This window comes from Corvus cornix, chromosome 4 (assembly GCF_000738735.6).
Source record: "Corvus cornix cornix isolate S_Up_H32 chromosome 4, ASM73873v5, whole genome shotgun sequence".
Classification (NCBI taxonomy): domain Eukaryota; kingdom Metazoa; phylum Chordata; class Aves; order Passeriformes; family Corvidae; genus Corvus; species Corvus cornix.
This window is the reverse complement of record NC_046334.1, coordinates 64,726,632-64,747,388: the sequence shown is the minus strand read 5'-3', so window position 1 is coordinate 64,747,388 and position 20,757 is coordinate 64,726,632. Positions and strand designations below refer to the sequence as shown.

The 20,757-nt window shown below is 38.5% G+C and overlaps 1 protein-coding gene across 4 annotated transcripts in view; it reads right to left on the bottom strand.

Moving 5' to 3' along the window:
• ZFYVE28 (zinc finger FYVE-type containing 28) overlaps nt 1-20,757 on the bottom strand; it is a 152,707-nt gene that overhangs the window by 7,466 nt on the left and 124,484 nt on the right. For 2 of the 4 annotated variants that reach the window (XM_039550901.1, XM_039550904.1), the window contains 3 exons: nt 9,307-9,461; nt 8,620-8,736; nt 6,977-7,081 (listed from right to left, as the gene is read on the bottom strand). In XM_039550901.1, coding sequence (XP_039406835.1) covers nt 6,977-7,081; nt 8,620-8,736; nt 9,307-9,461 — 377 coding nt within the window. The remainder of the gene's footprint in view (nt 1-6,976; nt 7,082-8,619; nt 8,737-9,306; nt 9,462-20,757) is intronic. The other 2 variants (XM_039550903.1, XM_039550905.1) reach the window with 1 other exon arrangement.

Below are 20,757 nucleotides of genomic sequence, written 5' to 3'. Positions count from 1 at the left end.
AAAAATCACAGACACTGTAAACTGTCAAAAAACACATTAATTAATTTTGCTTAAATATGTGCAATAAACCTAATGCAGTCCCATCTAATCTTAGAAAACCAAGATGATCATCTCTCTGTCTCAGAATACAGGAGGAAGAGAACCTGGACCCGGATCCATCAACTGCGAAGGTGAAGTTCATTCAGTGGTGCTGAGACACAGGAGACCGAAGCAGAGAGAGAAACAATCTCCAAAGTTGTTGGAGACTGAAAAAGGCCTAAGCTAGCAAATCTATCCTCTGGTAGGAAACAAATCAGAAACATGATTGACTCCCAGAAACAACACCATGACTCCCCATTGAAGAGCAGCTGCTCAACCCTAAGCTTGTGGTGGTGTTCGTGTTACAGTCAAACAATTCAAAGAAAAGACCTCTTTCTGCATCTTTTGTTTTTATCAAGTATTCCTAATGTAGAACTCCAACTGAAAGTTCCTCTGCATTGATGTGTGTTGGATTTCAGAGCACATCATGCAAAATAACCCTGATTACACTTCTACCAAACTAATCTGAAGAGGGCTGCTCCTACAACAGCCTGTGGAACTGACACCGCTGCAGCTGTCACAGTGCATTACCCTCACAGCTGAAAAAAGGGTCAGATGGGTTTGCTGGAGCTCTTCTGATGAAAGAAGGATTGTAAATTCTCATGGTTTTAAGCACAGACAGTAGAAAACTAAGGTGACTTGACTTTACCCCTCACTTCAACTGCCACAGTAAAATGAACCTTTTTTGTCTATCATCATTTTCCACACATCATTCTGGGCAATCTCTGACTCTCATGTAAGATTCCTAAGAGGCAATTGTACCAAAGTAATCTTTGTCCTTGCTCAGTAGATTCAGTGTTGATTACAGCCAGCTTGCAATTAAAAAAAAAAAAGCATGCTTAATATAATTTGATGAAAATTTTGGGGGTGAGGGGAAAAGAGGTACAAACTTCTGAGCTCAGCTCCTGTCAAATAGCTTTCTTAGGATGGAATTTCTATGCAAATCTAGAAAGTTTTCACCAAAACACAGAGCTTTGCAAACTTGGGCTCAAGCCTCTGCTCTGCCTGATTCAGTATCACCTTGAATGATGTTGTCCTGTGTCCATTCTGTCCAGGTACATGATCAGCAACTGGTTCTTTGGGCAAAATAATTATTTACACAAAATGGAGCAACTCTCATAGAAAACACTGGTTTCCATTGAGATATGGGTCAAATCTTTAAATAAGACAGAGCAGAGACTTGGATCTTCCAAATAAAAATTAGTAGGAATATTCTCTGTAAGACCTACCAACCATTATAAAATAGCAAAAAACTTGATTATTTAGATCTACATACAACATACCAGAACACTCAATACACGTATTTATAAGACAAAAAGTTTCAAACCTAATCAAAATCCCAGTTATGATGTTATGGAGTTGAATAAGCCTGTGCTTTACAGTATTTAGGGGATATTTTCCTGTAAGTACTGCAAGGAAGTCTCAACAAGTTCCACATAGTGCCAACAAAGAGGAATAGTCTTTGAGGGGGAAAAAGGGAAAAGGCTCTGAGCAAGTTCTTAAAACCTAAGTCAGATAGAATTATTACATTACAGCCTAAAACCTGTAAGAATCCTGTAAGTCTACAGGCATGATTAAATATGTTCAGTTGTATAAAACATTGCTTCCGTATGGAAGTTCAATGCTAGATTCCTCTCTCACACAGTGTAAGCAGAGCTGCTGAATAAGGAAAAAGTGAAAAGCAAGGTGGACAGAACATGTTTGGCCACTGAACTGTGCAACAGTTTAACTTCTTTCAATCAGAAGGTGTTGCTGATCATCATGATAAATAACAGAGTAACCATAGGCACATAGAGGACAAAAGAAAAACCGAAGCATTCAGCTGGGGCTGACAGGTAATTCTAGAGCCGTGGTGATAAGATTCTTCACATACAGGAGCATGGGTGGGTTTTCCTGACCTGGTGACTTCTTACTGCAACAAGAACAAGAGCTTGAGCCTCAGAACTGTGAACTTCTAAGTTGTGCTTGTGCTGCTGGTTAGAGAGCAGTCAGGGCCTATGACTAGACAGGAGCGGGTGGGCTGGCAAGGGATCAGGGAGAAATAGTGTGTGTTGTGCAGCAGATACTAACACTACTTGGCACAAACAGGTATTTGTACTGGCAGCCACAGCAAATCCATTAATGTCTGGAGTTATAACTAGGTGGTTGCAAGCAAGGCAATTCTGTACAGGTGCCAGAGGGATAAGGAGTGAAAATGCACGTAAGGCTGAAGAGAGCAGAGATGCTACAGCAAGTATTTTCATGGAGCACCAACAGCTTCATAATGCTTGCTGGTTTCCCTTGAGAAAATCTTCAAATTTCTAGATATCTCATGCTTATTCTACGACAAGAAGCGTAACTCACTTTCTTAGCCTGCCTTTAACTTCATTAAATGGGTAATTATAAATATTCACATTTCCCTCAGCTGTAACAGATCAATCCTCCTGAGTAATAAGTTACCCCAAAATATACATGTATTAAAACTCAGATTTTCCTAAGTGTAGTATTAAAATCAGCAAACTCACAAGGATAAATATAATGCTCCCAAATACGGCGAGCAGCATCCCACTTACACTTGGTCCCATAAACAAACTGATAAATGAAAACATAAAAAGGCAATTTTGAAGCCAAAGAAGTTAGGAAGATACTCTGTGTGTGTGTAAACCTATGTATATACATGGGAATCTGCTGGGAAATACAAAGCAAGTTTTCTGTTAGGGCTACAAGTATGACACCAGATGCATAAACGGCAGGAAGACATCAAACTTCTACTTCCCCAGTGTTTGGTCTTTCTGAAGCTGTACTGCGTATTAAGAACAACACAACTCTGTCCTGACAGGGATGCATTTATACTGGGTAGAGTAAGAGCAATTTGCTTACCTTTTCAAACACGGAGGTTTCCTTTACACTGTGTGTGACACATGCTGCCCACTCTCAGTCAGCCTGTTATCCAACAGTGGTTTGTCCAAGCTGGAGCTCAGGAACTTCCTCACAAGCTTCTTCCTGGGCTGGTTTGTAGCTCACCAGGGCACAGGGAGAAAGGCAGTACTATGGAAGTTCCCAGAACACAGCCCCTGTCTGCTGTTACTGCAATTCAGAGCAAGCACCACTGGCAGCCAAGAGCCCAACCTGCTGCCTTCTGAGCATCTGCCACTACAATTTGCTTTAGTTTATACACAGAACTTTGTCCCCCACTGGCCATGACCTCCATTATACAACCAGAACAAGAAATTTTACTGTATTTAAAAATTACTTATGGAATATTGCATAAATTAATATTCTACTATAGGAAACCAAAATTTGTTTTACATTCTCTCCCTATAAATATATATAATTTTTTAATACTCCATGAAGTATAAATGTATATGCTTTGTGAAAAAAACCTTAGAGCATTAGGACAGCAAAGATTAACATACAGAGCATAGGCTCATGTTTTTGTTTTGCAATGCCAATTAATCTGTAGTTTATTGTATTTCAACCTTCAGAAGGTCACAGGATTTAACTCTTATACCCTTGCCAATGTCAGCTGGCTCATAATAAACATTCATATTTGTTTTATGGCCCAGACCAGCTGGTGGGTTTTGTATACAATAAGAATGAGAAATCTGACAAAAACAAGTGATACATCTTCATAATCTGAATAGAGGCTGAAACCTTCAGTAGAATCTCAAAGCCATTTATTTGTTCAGGTTGCTGGGCTTGCTTTCCATTTTTTGGGTTTTTTTTAGTACCATTAATTGAATACAATCTTAAACATTTGCTACATTTGTTTAGAGGGATTTATTTGATAATAGGGAAGAGCTTTCCTGGCAGATAGTTGGCTGGACCTTCTTAATTTGATACATGTTCTGCCACAATGGCAGAAGGAGGAGCTACTGATGTGCTCCTTTGCTTTAAATTGTTTTCATAGTCAGCTGAAATAACTGAATGACTTGAGGTATAGAATTGATGTACAAAAAAGGAATTAATTAACTTTGATGCAAGGCTCTCAGATGTTGTGTTGAATCCACTTACAGTGATAGCTATGGTGTATTCCTATACTCCTGTTGATGGCCCATGGCCCATATTTGGCCTGAAGGACAAATCCACCAGGCTTACTAAAAGAAATAGGGCACAATGTTCAAGCAGCAAAAGTTGCCTTAACCACCAGACATCCTCCACCTGCACCAAAACATCACCCAAAGTCAGGGGCTGTTCCTTCCACAGTGACCAGCAACAACAAGGTACATGGGGAGGTGGTGTAAGGGGGAGAAAGCACGTGGCTGCTGAGGTTAAAATCTTGGTGGAAGTCTGCGCCTCATACTGGATGCCTCAAGGATGGCAAAACCATGTATCCCATTAGCTATCCTTGCATACCTCAGAAAGAAGTCTGTACAGTGTTGCCAGCAATGACAACTTGTGACCTGGAGGGACAAGGGGGTTCGGCATGTATCAGAGATGAGGGGTGTTTCTAAAGTTCCCATAAATTCAACAAACTGACCCACTTCAGATGCCCCTTTTTGTAGACTTCATGTGACTTCTTGTGTTTTGGAAGATGGAGCTCATCTCCATACTCCCCAGCATCCTCTGTCTCTTCGGGATACATAAAACTCCTGCCCATCAGGAACAGAGCCAAGTAACAGCACACTACACTCTTCAGTTTACAGTCAGAAGAGCTGTACTGGTTTGTACAAGTAGATATTTGCAGCATAACCACTTACACAGAAACCAAGGGAGGCTCCCAGAGAAAGCCTGCAAGAAGACTGGTGCCACATGGCCAAGCCTTCCCAGGGAGCCTGTGTGGGTACCAAAAGCAGAATACCTGCAGGAGCACTGCAGGAATTGGCTCTGTTTAGAGGATATGTTAGCATGGGACAACATTGGGCCAAGGCAGCCAAGCTCATTCTGGCATCCATGTCTACTTACTCAAAAGGGACTCGGTTATCCCACAAAGACCTGCTTTCTACCACACAGGCACACACAGAACATCTGCTATTCTGGAATAAAGGTGCAGGCACGGGGTTGTTTTTGCTGAAGTCATCTGCATATGCTGTAAATACTACAGATCTGGTTTTACCATTCACTTAGGGCAGGGACATAACTGATTCATGCTGCAGGGACTTTTGCACTTTCAAAGATTCCCCTTAACTGCACTGGCTGTAACATCACCTAAGTATCCAGACTGTTGTCCTCTTATTTCAGTAAATAACATCCCAACTCACTTCTCTAAACATAAAACATTCCCCGTGCCAGTAGCAGCTGCCATGAAAGGCTGAAGAACCTTAAAAGCTGAGCAACATGCCAGGAAGAGAAGTGACTTCACTGTGACAAAATGTACATCCACTGTGAGAGGGTTATTTAGCATCCTGCAGTTCAGAATAACTGGCTTTCAAGTTCTCTAAGTCAAATTCACCGACAGCATCAGCATCGATCCAAAACAAAAGACAATGAATTGAAATGGTAGAGAAGGAATAATCTTGCACTCTTTTGCAATATAGCCTATACACAGTAAGGATTTTGCTTAAAGATTTGTTCCTTCCTGCACCTTCTGTGACATTCTGAATTACAGCACAATAGAAAAATCAATTAAAATGACTACTGAATAGTTCTTTATCTGCCTCCAAACCATCTTCCTCCAGAAGAGATAATATTTCTACAGTGCATTATACATGAATCAGCCCTGCTGTTCTAAACATTAGATCCTTTAGCCTGCAGCTTCAGAAGAAGGGTATGCAAGCAAACCATGGGTTTTATATAAGCACAAAATAAGTCATAAATAAGTAGTATTACTCTAAATTCTAATCTTTAAGAGTTCTTTTTTTTCCCCTGTGATTTCTGATTTTTATTACAAATGACATGAACCAGTAGTTCTTTTCTGTTGGTCACCACCCTCCACATACAAGCAGAGGCACACACTGCTTATCACCCATATCATCCTGCATTCCAAACCTCCCACTGGAAGGACAGTAGTGTACATGGACAAATACATAACAATACATCAAAGTTTTAAAGCCCAGGGAAATTACTGCACACTTGAGTTTCTGGGAAGCTCAGATACAGTTTCATAGTTGATGGTTGTCTTGTTACTTCTCACTTGACCATAGACATATTACTGCTCTGATAATTGGGCTCCTGGTGTGCTGAAACCACCACTTAGCCTTGAAGATCAAAGCTGATTGCTTTCTTGTTTGCTCCATCTCATATATCTTTTTCCTTATTCTTTGACTGCAAGTGCTCTGAGATTTTTTTAATCCATTTTTTATACTGTATTTGCCATAATAGGACTTTAGCCCATAACTAACTCCAAAGAAGCTCAGATTAATAAAAGACAAACAACTCATGAGCTTTCAGAATACTGGAACCCCAAGCAGAACCTGGAGACTTACATGCTTTTTTCGTTCTTACCATGTACTCAGAGAGAGCTGAGCAACCTCAGCAGATTTACCTAAAACTATCCTTTTCTTCAAAATAATGTGGTGAAGAATGTGGAAATATGAACCAAAATGTCTTGATCAAAGACAAAAGTAAAGAAAATACGAAAGGTACTTCTACCTTGGGATAAAGCAGCACATCCACATACAGCAAATGATATAAAAACCCTCTCAAGATTTGTTTGAGAAGACCTTACTTAGGGCTTTGCATCTCATATAGCCCTCAGAAACTCATCAGATGTAACCTCATACACTGTATTAAAGCCTTTAATATACAGACCCTTTCTACACTGATATAGAGGAATTCATACTGAATATGACAATTTGTAGACAAGTTTCATGAGGCTGTAAAGAAATATGCTCAGTTTACCTTCTTTGTCTCTAAAACACAGCCTGACAACATTTTATACTCACCTTCCAGAGCCAAACACTAAAAGACTTTTCATTTTAATGATCACTTTTTACACATCAGTGTTGTCTCATTTTAATTCTTAGAAAAAAGAAAATACCTTCAAAGTCCCCATCTCTGGCTTTTGCTGCAAGTTCTGAGGATGATATACTTTCTTGACATAAAGCACAGTCTTCCAATGCTGCATTCCTTAAACCATGATTAACTGTAAAACAATTCAAAAAGTACTCGTATTTTTCCAATTTTCACTTGAAAGATTCATGTTAGAACTTCTGGGATTAGACTACAGTAGCACCTTCTTAGACTTCTTGCTTTTTCTTTACCCTGACACAAACAGTGATTTACAAGTCTCCTATTCTTCTTTGGGATGACAACAGAAATGAAAGATGCTGTTATTACAGTACACGCAGTCCTCTTACTTCTGCTAGTTTAGCTGCATCCTACATTTTATTTCCCAATTCTTAACTTGGATCCTTTAAAATAAGTAGATTTTGAGAACGATGAGAGATTCCCAAGGTGAATCACACGCATCAAATCACATATATCAAAGAGAAACTTCATCCCAAAACTCCCCTTTTACCCTGCTCATTTTGTTTATGCTTACTTTTGTCAATACCATCTTTTTTAATGCAAGAGTTCATCCATTAGAAATTATATCCATCCAAGTACTATTGACTAATATATATTTCCCAGTGATAATTCTTTACAGCTCCAGTTTCTTTATTACTCTTACTTGAAGGCCCAGGAGCTCTTGTGTTCTCTTTAGCAATTCTGTCTAACCCCATTTATTTTTTTAACAATAAAAACCCCAGTCTATTGTCACATCATGACAGGCTGCCACCATAAAACTGTTGTGGAAGTTCCAACCAGAAGTAATAGAAGACTGTAATGCATGTTGTGCATTATCCCACTGCAGAGTTGGGACTGTAGATTTTTTCTGCTAACTTGGTCCAACTTTTAACTGTTTCACATAGAAACCTCAATGCTTTTAAATGAAACTGGAGAAAGACAAAGTTTTCAAACTGTAGGAAAGGAAGTAGGAAAAAAAATAGAGCTCTGATCACTTTCAGATGCTGGTAGTTCTAATCATAACAAAGGACAAAGGTAATTTCAGCCTTCCTGAAAAGTTACCAGACTTGCTGCTTAGAAAAGAAATAATAAAAATGGTCATAGAGGGAAAAAAAAAATTTCGTTGGCTCATGATCTAGTTCTGGTTCTGTTACTTTAATTACCAAGAATTCAAATGTGGTTATTTTTCTATTTTTTAGCCACATTCTTCAATTTCTTCAAGACAGGACAGATTTCAGCATCTCAGTGAACATTCCCATCTTACAGTCTGCTCTTTGGTAATTTAAAACATACCCAGTGTGAAACAAATCAGGGGGTGGGGAATAAATCTACGAAGTCCAAACCCCGCATAGGTTATGGGCTATAAACTATATGGGCTACAAACACAGTGCTGCTGTAACACACAGAAATATGTGAACAGCAGATGGACTCTGAAGACTTTAACTCTTTAGTATTCGCCTTAAGACTAACTCCTGCGTTCCTATACAGTAACTTCAACCTGTTTACAGTCTGTTTCTATGACTTCATTTAAACTTAGGTGAAATCACTGTACAGTGAGTCCTGTCAAAAAGGTAACAATATGTTAAGGGAATTCTTGTCAAATAGTTTATGGAACCCCATAGGGCTGCTGCCAGCAGAAATTTGCTATAGAAAACAAATGTTTAGATCTTTTACCTTTCTTCTGCTTTTCCTTGTCTTCTGTTTCAGGTTTGGTTGCCATAACTTCAAACAAGGTCTTTAAGATACTTCTCAGATCACTAGCATAGTTTGTCTGCAGCTGGTCAGCAACACCTTAAGAGTTTGAGAAAATGGGTAAATCATTTCTAGACTATGACACCATCCTTAAAAAAAGTACTTAAATCTGCCTCTTACTACCAGTAATGGCCTCACTTATTTTCAGGGGATCACTTGCTCATGTTAGGAATAAAAATTGAACATCTAAATAAAGTAATTCTCCATAACGGCCAAGTTACATTCTGGTTTTTATGCTACCTGCAAGTCAATACATATCTTCCTTATCCTTTGGCAGGAAACACTGAGAGATTCATTTTGCATGAAAATAGAACTGCTAAGTCAAATTTCATTCCTTGAACACAGTAAGGCATCACCAGGAAAAAATCAAACCTGATATAAGCCCAAATTCTTCAACACTACAGGTCTAAAGGCATCAGCATGTCTGGCATCTCTGATTCTGTAAGCTCCAAACAGGTAACAGGTCCTTCTAAACCAGACTACAACTTAGGCCCCAAAGACAGAGTCTTCCTGAAACTTCCTCTCTAGGCCTTTCTACCATAACTTGATGGGCAAAAACTCAAAAAGCTCCCACCAAAAAACAGTTTATGCATTTAGTATTTCTCATACCTGAGATACAGACAAAAAGGCGGTGAATAAGATCATTACTGCCATGAAATCTAGATCTGATCTTCTCTCGTGTGGCAATTCTGGCAGCCTGCAAAGCGAGCTGGATTTCTTCCTGATCGATGTCATCAGATGAACAAGAACTTGTCATTAAACTGCTGTCAGAGAAAAAAATAATGTAAAGGAAAGTAATGTAAATCTTCACTCAGTTGTTCAGGACATTCAGCAAATCCTAAGGGATTTATGACTCAGTCAAGACCCTATAGTACCAGAACTAATTGCTGTAAATTCTTGTTGAAGTTAATCAGCACGTAACTAATCACCATCGCATTTGGTTTTCACTCTGTGACAGCTGCAAAAAAACTTTAAGCAGAAAATCACTTGTCTGTATTTTATTGCATTTTTCCTTAGCTATTACAAAGTGCTGCACCATTTTTCACACTAAATTCTTCTAAAAGCTCAGTCCTGAGACCATAACTCCACCAAAAATCCTGAAGGGAAATATCAAACTAAAAAAGTGAAGGTGAGTTCTGAGTCAACTTAAGAAATTTATGAACGTGGAAATTATTTGGAAAAAAAAGAAATTCTGAATTATGTTACCTTAAAATAGCAAGAGTAGAATCTAAATATAACTTCACCAAAAAAATTGAAAGAGCAGCAATAAAATATGATTTACACAGTAGAGGTAGGTTAATTCCCTTATAAATGTAACAGTAGAAATTGCTGAAATGTCAAACTATTGTAAAGAATGGCTCATCTACTCTAAATAGATTTAAATGTGTCACCAAATGTCTACTCAAAATTTAAATTTTCTTTTAAAAACCAGGTCCCAGACACTCTCACACCTTCACCACCACCACCACTCCTACCACTTCCCTCTTACAGAGAAGAACCTTGAAACAACCTGAGACAGCAGGGGAGGTTTGGGGGGAATTTTCAAATATCAGGAATTACCTTAAATATTTGTAAATCAAGATGTCTTCTTTAAAACAGCAAGTACTTAGGGGAAAAGTAGCACTTTACTCCTAAAAACCCTTAAATGTGAGTAGAGCACAGGATGTAATTACACTGAAGTCCTAAGGATTCACTGTGCTGACCAAAAGAGACAGGAGCCTTCTTACTCTACTACATTCAAGCCAGACGGAACACTAAACCATTTTTCTCCACATATTGGAAAGAAATGAATATTGCAATTATTACAAAAATCTAGACTATTTTGCTTATAATCATACTTTTGCTGTCCAAAACTCCAGCACTCTTCACTTTGCAGACAACTACCATGTTAAAAAAGGAGTTACTAACAGTGTAAGTAGAAATTACTTCTTTTGTAATACATGCTAACACATTTTGAGTTCAATCTCCTTTGTTCAGGTGCAGAAACATTCACCATCTTGCAGATCCCATCCTTATGGCAGTACACATGAATAGTTATTTTGGGGTAAGACACATAGGTAACATAATTATTTATAACAAAATTTTATAGGATATACTGTTGGGGAAGATGAAACAGGAAAGCCTTATAAATATGATTGCCTGACAAAAGATTTTGGGAATATGAAAACTATAAGCGACATCGAAATGAAGGCCACCTTTGAGATACCAAGTCTTAGTTACTGAACAACTGGAAAACAATGGTATGGCCGACTGAAGGTAATCCCCTCTTGATGGAACAATACCCTCTGCTTGCAGGCAGGTCCAAGGGTCAGAGCAGACCCTACTAGCTCAGCAGAAGGGGTCCAAAGAGTAGTTTTTAGGAGTTAAGATGTAACACTCTATGGTAATATAACAATTCTTATAGGCTGTATGTAAATGCTATAGGATTTGTATCTTGTATTAGATTGGTTAGTGACAATTAGAATATTCAGTACAGAAGATGATTTATTGTATTGTAACCAGGACTTCAGGATCCACTCTACTTACTCCCTTACCCGCTTACTCTCTTACTTACCTCCTCTTCGCTTACTCCACCCTTACCTACTTGCTCTTACTTTTACACTCTTGCTCTCTTGGGCCTGCTCCGAGCTGCAGCTGGCAGCTCTAAGCAGTGCCCCTGTACCCCACGCCCTTTGCAATAAACCGCATGTTCCAAGATCTGACTTCAGAGATCTCTCGTCTCCGTCCATCCCGACCGTCCAACCCACCCAAGCTCCTACAATATACTTTTTAAATTCTACCTGTAGGTTCCACAGGTAATCCTTTGAAATATAAAAGAGAAATAATTAGGCCATGCAATCTTAAAAGCCCTAGGAAAAACAGACTGAAAATAAATAAGTACTGGACATTAGTTATTCATAGAAATATCAATGGAAGATGTGTAGCATGAGTATCTTAATTGGCCCCCGATTCTTTCAAACACAGAGTAAAGAGTAGGCTTGCAGGAGACTCATTTTGTTCATGTTATCTACTGCTACTAACAAAAGAAAATTCTTGTAAAGAGATGTTATTTCTATGTTTACACTTCCAGCAGCACCATGACTGACTGGGCTTATCAGAGACACTGAGAATGAAGTGAGAATTCTCTTTCAATTTTCCTTTGCTTTTCCATAGGGGATACAGTAGATATTACAACAGCAAGCCTATCAGCACGGAAAGGCCTGTTCAAGACAATGAAAAGGTCATGTACAAATGTGGCTTACGACGGAATAAACTGAAGGCAGCAAGAGCCAGGAAGCGATTCCTGACTCACAAGGGTGTGCAGTCAGACGACTGCCTGTTCACACGACCCCTCTCACATTCAGATAAAGGACTGTGCCCTGCAACATGGCCAAATAGCCTCTACTTTTTTTTTTATTTTATGTAAGTATTTTCGTAGTGATAGTCACATATGCACCATAAATTGCTCTCCAAGGTGAGCATGGACCTCCTGACAGAGTCAAGTGCAGTCTGTGTTATTATATAACCCCAATACAAAGATCTCTTCAAAACTCCCAATACACAGAAACCTTAATGCAAGGGAAAGCAGGGCTACTGAATCAAGGATGAATTTTCCCTCCAAATCACAGCTGAAGAAATATTTCAAAGTAAGGTGCTAAGTGGGCAGAGAGCTGTGAAAAGTGCTTTTCAAGAATACAAACTACTTGGTCCTTTGCCATTTTGCAGAAAGGAAGAAAGGCTCATTCCACAATTCTGACCAATTTTACTAATAATGTTTGCCTTTCTGAGCCTCCTCCAACTAGAGGAACACAGTTTTACCTACTTCATTCAGGGAACATGGTTTGACCTACTTCTGTTGCAGACTACTCTGTTAGATTTTGTAGTGTGTCATTAAGACTGGTCATGTCACCATAGGACTGGCTGGGACTGTTTTGTCCTCAAGATCCCCAGCACAGAGCACATACAAATTGCTCCAGCACTGTGGGATGGAAGGTCAGCACGTCTGCACATTCCCATTTATAACATACTTCCATATGCATACTCACATGTAAAGTATAGTACCCACATACAGGAGGTGAGAAAAGAGGGTATTTTGTACTTGGAATTGATTGTGCTACTACAAAGAAAAAAATGAATGCTCCAGAAAAATTTAAAACTGGACCTAAGAATTGCTACAGAGTTAGAAAAAATTACTCTGCCTTTACCAACACAACCAAGTCTTAGACAAAAATTACTCTCAAAGAACAACAACCATCTGTTCTTTAAAGTATATCTTCCTGTTGAAGAACATAGCCAAAAACCCAAAATTGTATAGACAGTCAGAAATACTGTAAGAACAGAAACACTGCAATTGTTTCAGATAAACAGCAAATGAGCCAGCTTTTTTTTTTATAACAGGGTGTCCCAAACAGCAGTCATTGCATCCATGCAAATAGATTCTCATGATTTTTTAAATTGATATTATAGAAAACACACCTGAAACGTGATCTACAGGGTTCAGCCTACTTTGTTTTGTTTTTTTTCAATAAGGAACACCTTTCCTACTTGGCTTATCTAATATGGATAATTTGGATCAACATTCTCAGCCAATACCAGATGTTTAGGAAGCATTTCGTTAATGTCAGACTATGCTTGGATCTGGAATGTTTCACAGCCAGTATCTGCAGAATCATGTCTCACTGCAGAATACAAACAGCCATCCTACTGCTGGAGACAAGTCCTCATTTTCTCAATGTCTTGGTTGAAGGGAACCCTGAATTACCCGACGAATTAAGTTACAAAGAGATAACACCAAAATACACATGGAACTCCCCTTGTGAAATGTTTATCATAGACACAATGCTTATCATGTATTTATTTTTCAGACTGTAAAAACATTGCAAAGTTAACACATCTGAAGGTGAATATTAAGAAATAAGATGTTATGTCAAAGGTTGATTCCGAACAGTAAACCTGCTCATACCTTGTAAAGGAACAGATACCCTGTGGCAGATAAATTAATTAGCTTTTTGCTTAACTTGGCTGCACCTCCCCATTTTAAAATTACACTTCATTTATTACATTAGAAGACTAGTAAGACTCTTTCAACACTTTCAAGATGTATCTCTAGAATGGTTGCCTGGTCTCAAGGCTTTACTGTGAAATTTAGCCAAATATGTACATGCAAACAAAGGCCAATAATGTAATTGTATGTAATATCATCTTTCACCTGTGAAAACAATCTGCTTTACAGCTTTTGTGTTCCAAAGGACACTTCTGCACCAGTTCAAGTAGTAGTATGTATACATAATGGAAAACAGGACTGTGGAACGAGAAGGTTATGACCGACATTTTCAGAAGTGGACAGACATTTTAGGTAACCATCTGTGATACTGTAGGCTTTGGGCTGTGTCTGTTGGTCATTGACACTCATCCAAAACCAGTGAAAGCAGCAAAGTCTAAAACCAAACAACCAAAGTCAACTGATTCAAAGATGGTCCAAATTTAAATATTTGACATTTGTGCTCAAAACACACTCAACAGCTCTAGAAATCTGTCTGCTCACAGATGTCACCTTTCAAATTCATCTGTTTTGTTCTTTAAACCTGAGATCTGCTCAGAACGAATGCAGAGTGTATGAGATTCTCTGAAAGAATTTCTCATTATTCACAAACAAACCCTCAGAGTATCTTAAAAGGTGCATTAAATATACAGCAGTGACAGACAAAAAATTTAAAAGCTCTATGTATCAAACACGATGAATACAAAAAAATCAACTGAATTTTCATGTTTTCAAATTAATCAGAAAAACATTTTTAAAAGAAATGCTTTGGTTTTGTTTCTTTGTCTTTCAAAATCTTGAATGAAAACCAAGAGGGGGTCACTTCTTGCAAAGGAGAAAGCCCAACAGACCCATTCTACTGTATATCACAGAATCAGAGAATGGTTAGGGTTGGAAAAAGAACTTAAAGATCATCCAGCTTCAACAGAAATATATTGATACAATTATGTCACCAAATCTAAAAGGAAATCAAGACCACCCTTTAAGTCTCTGATTTCAGGCAAGGTCTTCGGTAACAACTGATTTTCAGGAATAGGTTTCAGAAAGTTGTCATTGGTGCCTGTAAACAAACAGGGCTCAAGTTTCAGCCACACAAACCCATCCCAACTAAGTCTAAGAGAAAAACTCTGTAACAATATTACAAGTGTTTACTAGAACAGTGTTAATACGTAATTCAGTGATTAACCTTACCATTTATGTTATCAAAATACCTGCAACATCAGGGATTCCTATTCACTTCCTCTGAAATCTCCAGCAAACTACACAAGCACAGGCAGAAGTACAATGTAATTCTCTGCAAGAAAACAGGTAACACCCTCCTGCTGTAGTGTGAATTTAAAGCTGGTGAATCCACTTCACAGTGAATTCAAAATGCATGCATTACATGGTACCATTCTGATGCAAAAACGCATTTTAAGACCAAGGTGCTCTCTAGGAAAGTTTGGTAAGTGCTGTGCAGTAGCAGGTGAGACCCTTGACAAGAAAGAAACGTGAAAACTTTGCAAAAAGTTTTCTGTGATTTCACACATTCCTAATGTTCTACATAAAAGGACATTACAGTTATAAACCATGTTAAAAGTTTTTACAAAGGGTCAGTAGCTCAATTCTTAAATATAAATTAGAGTTCATTAAAAAATTTATGAAAGACTGTCCACAAATTATAAAGCAGTGCAGTTCCTTGGACTCAAATGATATAAATTCATTTGCACTAGTTGGCCTTAACAAATCTCTCATATCCATTATTTAATACCACATGTATTGAAAAACTAAAGATATATACACACGTAGGTGTCTCATGTATGTGAATCTCCCCATATACACAGGTACATTTAGAATATTCTAGTTCTTACAATATTTCTCAAAACACATTATCATGAGCTCCCCAACTTCCATTTTTTTGCTCATACAGAGTTTAGCATAATGGCCACTTTATGCTCTGTGTACAGTATCAATAACATACACTTTTTATCCAATCATCAATATTTAACATTCTCTCCCATTTGAATTTTTTCATACTTATGGTAAATTAAAAAAAAAAAAACAAAACAAACCAAAATGTTTGCAGGCAAGTCTATGTTATGGATCACATACAACTTCTAAAACAACTTCAGCAAGCTGGTAATTGCTCCCACTGATATTTTTGTAGGCTATAACTGGAAATCTCACCACTAACCTGTCAGCAAAGCTATTACTCTTACTCCTCTACTTCAGAGGGCTGTAGTCAACTCTGGGTTCCAATTTTCTAAAAAGAACAAACAACAACTCCAAAGGCCATGTAATGGATCAAACACGGTAATTCAGGAAAGACAAAGGTTGCATACATGAGGAATAACAAGAGGAAAATTAAAGGGGTTTGGGTAAGAGAAATGTAACTCCCATATCAGTAAGAAAAAAAACCCAACTTACTTTGCATCTGCTTTTTGCAGTACCTCTAGTGTTTCTTTTTGGATACTCTCACACAATATGCTAAAACCTGTTGGTTTCTACCATGTGCTAGTTTTGATATGGTTGGAAGAAAAACTGTGAAGACATGGAATCTTAAAATTATTTTAGGTGAAGTGGGTGGCTACACACTCAATTTTACAGTCATTTAAACCCAAGCCAGAACATGTCCTAATATTTAGGTAATAGCATGTAGTTTTTTAGCTAAGAACTATGTTTTAAGGAATGACCCCAGAACCTACATTTAAAACAGACTAAAAAATGCTTTAATTCAGAACTTTATTTCTTGACTTTTAAACCCTAATATTTTATTAAGTCAAGAGGGTTTTAAAATGTAAACCCTTAGCTATTTCCCCTCTGTTTTAAGAGAAACAGCTAAAGACGGTAAAAAAAACCCTCCATACCAACCCACCCACTCTTAAAGCACACAAAGGCTTCAGAACTTTGTCTTGAGAAACAAATAATGTAACTGCATGCAAATCCCTCTAGCTAGAAATCACCAGAAGAACTGGACTTGACTAGGTAACAGTATTATCACACGTATGAGCAATGCCCAGCTCCATTCACAGGACATGTGCTAGAAGCCCCATCTGCTGTCAACCTTTTGAATTCCTCAGTGCAGGGGGGAATTACTTTTCCTACCCTGCAAGATTTGCAGAAGCCTGTTCTTAGCTTCTCTTGCCTCTTTAGAGGTGGGCAATCCGAGGTTGGCAAATTAAAATAAGGAATTTGGCTAACCGGATTATCCATACATCCTAGGTGGTATCTTCAGTCAGGAAAAAATCGTGAGCATTGAACTCTACTGATTTTGAAATCAACAGCAACTTCTGCTCCAGACCCTGGCAGCTTCTGAGCTGCTCACTCTGCTGGAAGAACATCTTGAATCTTTCCTCAGCTGTTCAGACCTCAAACTGCAGAGCATTTTCACTTGGACTTTGCAAAAAACACAGCTGTTTAAGTAGCATCTTGCTAAACAGATCCACTCTAAGAAACTCAGCGTAAGAGAACTTACAGCTTACTCAAACTCATTAACACTCTGGACTGGGTTTTCAGATGAATGCAAAGATACAGTATTTCAAATGGAAATTAAAATAAACAACATTGCCCATGCAGAATTTATCAACTTTAACACTGCTCTCTCACAAACAGCTTTTTTGGTCATTACAGATAAAACTTCTGTAAATGTGCATATGAACAAATAACTAAAGAGCATTAGTAATCAACAGTGCTGCTTTCTAACCATCAAATTTAATGTCAGATACTTGCAAGGTACTGCATTTACTGCTTTTCCTAAAGTTTAAACCGAAAAGGGATAAAACCTGCAAGATAAAGTTATTGTAAAATTCAAGAGAAAATAGAATGGGAAAACCAAGAAGTTAGAATATTGCTTGGGTTCTATTATGACTTTTTTCAACTCCACCATGCCAATTTTTTCCACCACTTTCTTGTAATCAAACTTGCATTTAAAGCTCTCAAACATTCACTCACACTGCAAAAGGATAAATAAAATGAGATTAGAGAACAGAAATATTTAAACTTCAACAATATATACTGGACTGGAAAAACTGAAAGTGAAAACCATAGCCAGTATAGCACTTATGATGAAATGGTACATGAAACCAGCTCTGGTATCCAAGACAGGGACAGAGATACATCAGTCCCAGCTTTTGCACTTTATCCAGGACTTGACAAAGGACAGGCAGAACTTGGATACCTGATACAAATATTTCAGGGCAAAGAGCAAATTCATACAGCTCGTCAGCAATGTCCTCTGCCATAGGCAAGCCACAGCTCTGCATGGCATTGCAACAAGTGAATTAATTTAGCATCCAGTTCCCGTAGATCCACTCTTGACTTGCAACTCCTGTGCGTGGCAGAAATGGAGATGGAGAAGCAGCCTCAAAAACACTTACCAGTACGAGGAACTCAGAGATAGGGAAATTTATTAGCACAACATTTTCATATTGCTTCCATCTGTTCCCTCAAAAAAAAATACAGAACGAGCTGCAGAAGCATTAATGCATCCTAGGGTCTAGGAGAATCCCACAGAAATTCAGTATCCACATGTGGGAGTCAAAGCTGAGAAAAGCTAATTAAAGTATTAGGTGGAATCTTAAAATTTTAATTAGAGAAGATCGCTTTCTCTTTATTTTTCACTTTCAATGCCGCTGTAAGTATGAGGAAATCCTCTCTTTTTGCCTCCAATCTAATTATGGTTTTACAGTGTATCTTTAGGCACGGACAAAAACTCTGTAAAAACTGCAGTTACTATAGTGATTTTAATTACACATAATCTGAAAACTCCCAAACATGCTATTCTAAGGGTTTTACTGGGGAAAAAAACCCCTAATCTGTAATAAAACCTAATTTCTGAAATCTAGTAATTTTGTTCTATTACTATCACAGGCAACACCAAGTGACATTCAAAACCAGATTTTTTACACATCACTAAAATGGAAATGATTATAATTGTGGCCAAATCACTAAAAATTAAAATTGCAACTGAGCTGTGTAGAAACAAGAACACAAACCCGTTATGATCACTTTGTGTCAGTCCCCAGCCATACGGTATGTTTGATATGCCACTTGGAATACAGCCCCCAAATGGCAAATTGTGAGGTGTCTACCAATTTTGCCAGAACAGTCTTACTGCCTCTACCACTGATGCCAGTCAGCCTAAAATACTGCCCTATTTTATTTGATTTACACTGAGAGCAATATATTCTATATTTATTTCAACCACATAAAACATTTTAACACCTCTAAAATATGAGGTTTATCATTTTAATAGGGAAAGACCAAAAAACTTCCAACAACTGAATTTTCACGTTCCCACTGTAACAAGCACTTGTTAACACTAGCTGCCTGGGTTATTCCTTGGAAAAAATAAAATCTGCATCCAGTTACTTGTTACTAAAGACAAAGATATGCATAAAATATAAAATACCTTGTAGAATATCCTAGAAAGGAACACTATAGCTTAGAAAATGCAGCACCATTTTGAGATGATTTTTTTTTTTTTTTTTTTTTTTTTTTTTTTTTTTTTTGTCTTGCAGGGTGAAGAACAAGATAGGCATGAAACACATCAAGAAGAATCCTGGTGGTGAAAACCCAGAGACATCTGCTTCAGTAACATATGTCTTGCTGACTAAAATCAGAAGCATAAGCTGACAGACCTCATCAATGCTGACTTTTTTGTTTTGCTGGTACTGCTCAGCTGGTTGTCGGGGCAAGGGATTTAGCAGCAAAACAAAAGGACTGTATACAGCAGCAACCTATTTATGACTGTATTAATGCTGCCCTCACACTGCTTGAGTGACAGAGCTGTGCAAAACTGCACAGACTCTCAGTGCCTAAGAGACACACACACAATTTGCAGTTAAAAATCATTAGGCAGGAATAGCATCTATACTGGAAGTCATTCAGATTTGCTCAAGGTATAAACCCCTTTCTCTTCCAACAATTCTGTTCACCGAGCTCTATTTCCAGGACAACCTTTTTCTGGTTATGAGCAGCCTCTCCATAAAGAAGAGCTCTACAGAAAAAAAGGAGAAAGAAAATCTACAGTAATGCACTGATCAAACCAAAAATGACAGTAGAAAATATTAGCGCAGAATGAATCTGTCATTTTGCATAGCTTCAATGTAACTTGACCAGGGTAACAAAGGTAAAAGTGCAAGACAGAAGAACTGGAGACAGAGCTGATCAGGTACACTGACACTTCAGTTAAAATGCATTGTTTATGTGTTTGCTGTCCTCGACATTATGATCTACAAGTAGCTGTGATCTCTGTTAAAACCTGCAGGCATGTAACTTGTGCTGTAGCTTTGACAGCTTAAACTCTTGACTATGAAATGAAAGAACTGAATTCTTCTACTATAATTCACAGTCCTGGAGAATAACCAAGTTCTTTTTCCTTCTTCAATCCTTTTCAAGGCACTGCGTTATGATGAGAAAGCACTGTATAAAACCTGCTTCTGTAAGAAACTGTCCACCCACATGAATCTTGCTTGGTTTGTGAGATAGGCAAGAAACTGGCTCAGACAGAGCTCACACTCAGAGTGCTGATCAATGGTCTATACTCAGGCTGGCAGCCTGCCACAAGTGGGAATCCCCAGGGATGGACACTGGGCCTCACATGTTCAGCATCACCACAAATAATCTGGATGACAAGACTGGGAGCACCATCACCAGGTTTGCTGATGACACCACACTGGGTGGTGAGGTGGATGTGTCAGAAGGATGAGCAATCTCACAGGACCGGGACAGGCTGGAAGAGAGAGCTGGCAAGAAGAGCGCAGAGTTTAACAGAGACAAGTGCAAGGTCCTGCAGCAGTGACAGCACCAAAGAGCCTGGCACAGGCTGGGAACCTTTGCTGAGGGGAACCTGGGGGTCCTGGTGGACAACAAGCTGAACAGGAGCCAGCAGTGAAGCTGCTGCAGCAATGAAGGCAAATCAGATGCTGGGGTGCACCCACAGGGGCACCACTAGCAGAGATGAGAACGTGACCATCCCAAACTACCAAGAGCTTGTCAGGCCACACCTGGAGTACTCCTGTGTCCAGTTGTGGTCTCCTTTTCTTTTCAAGAAAAGGAAC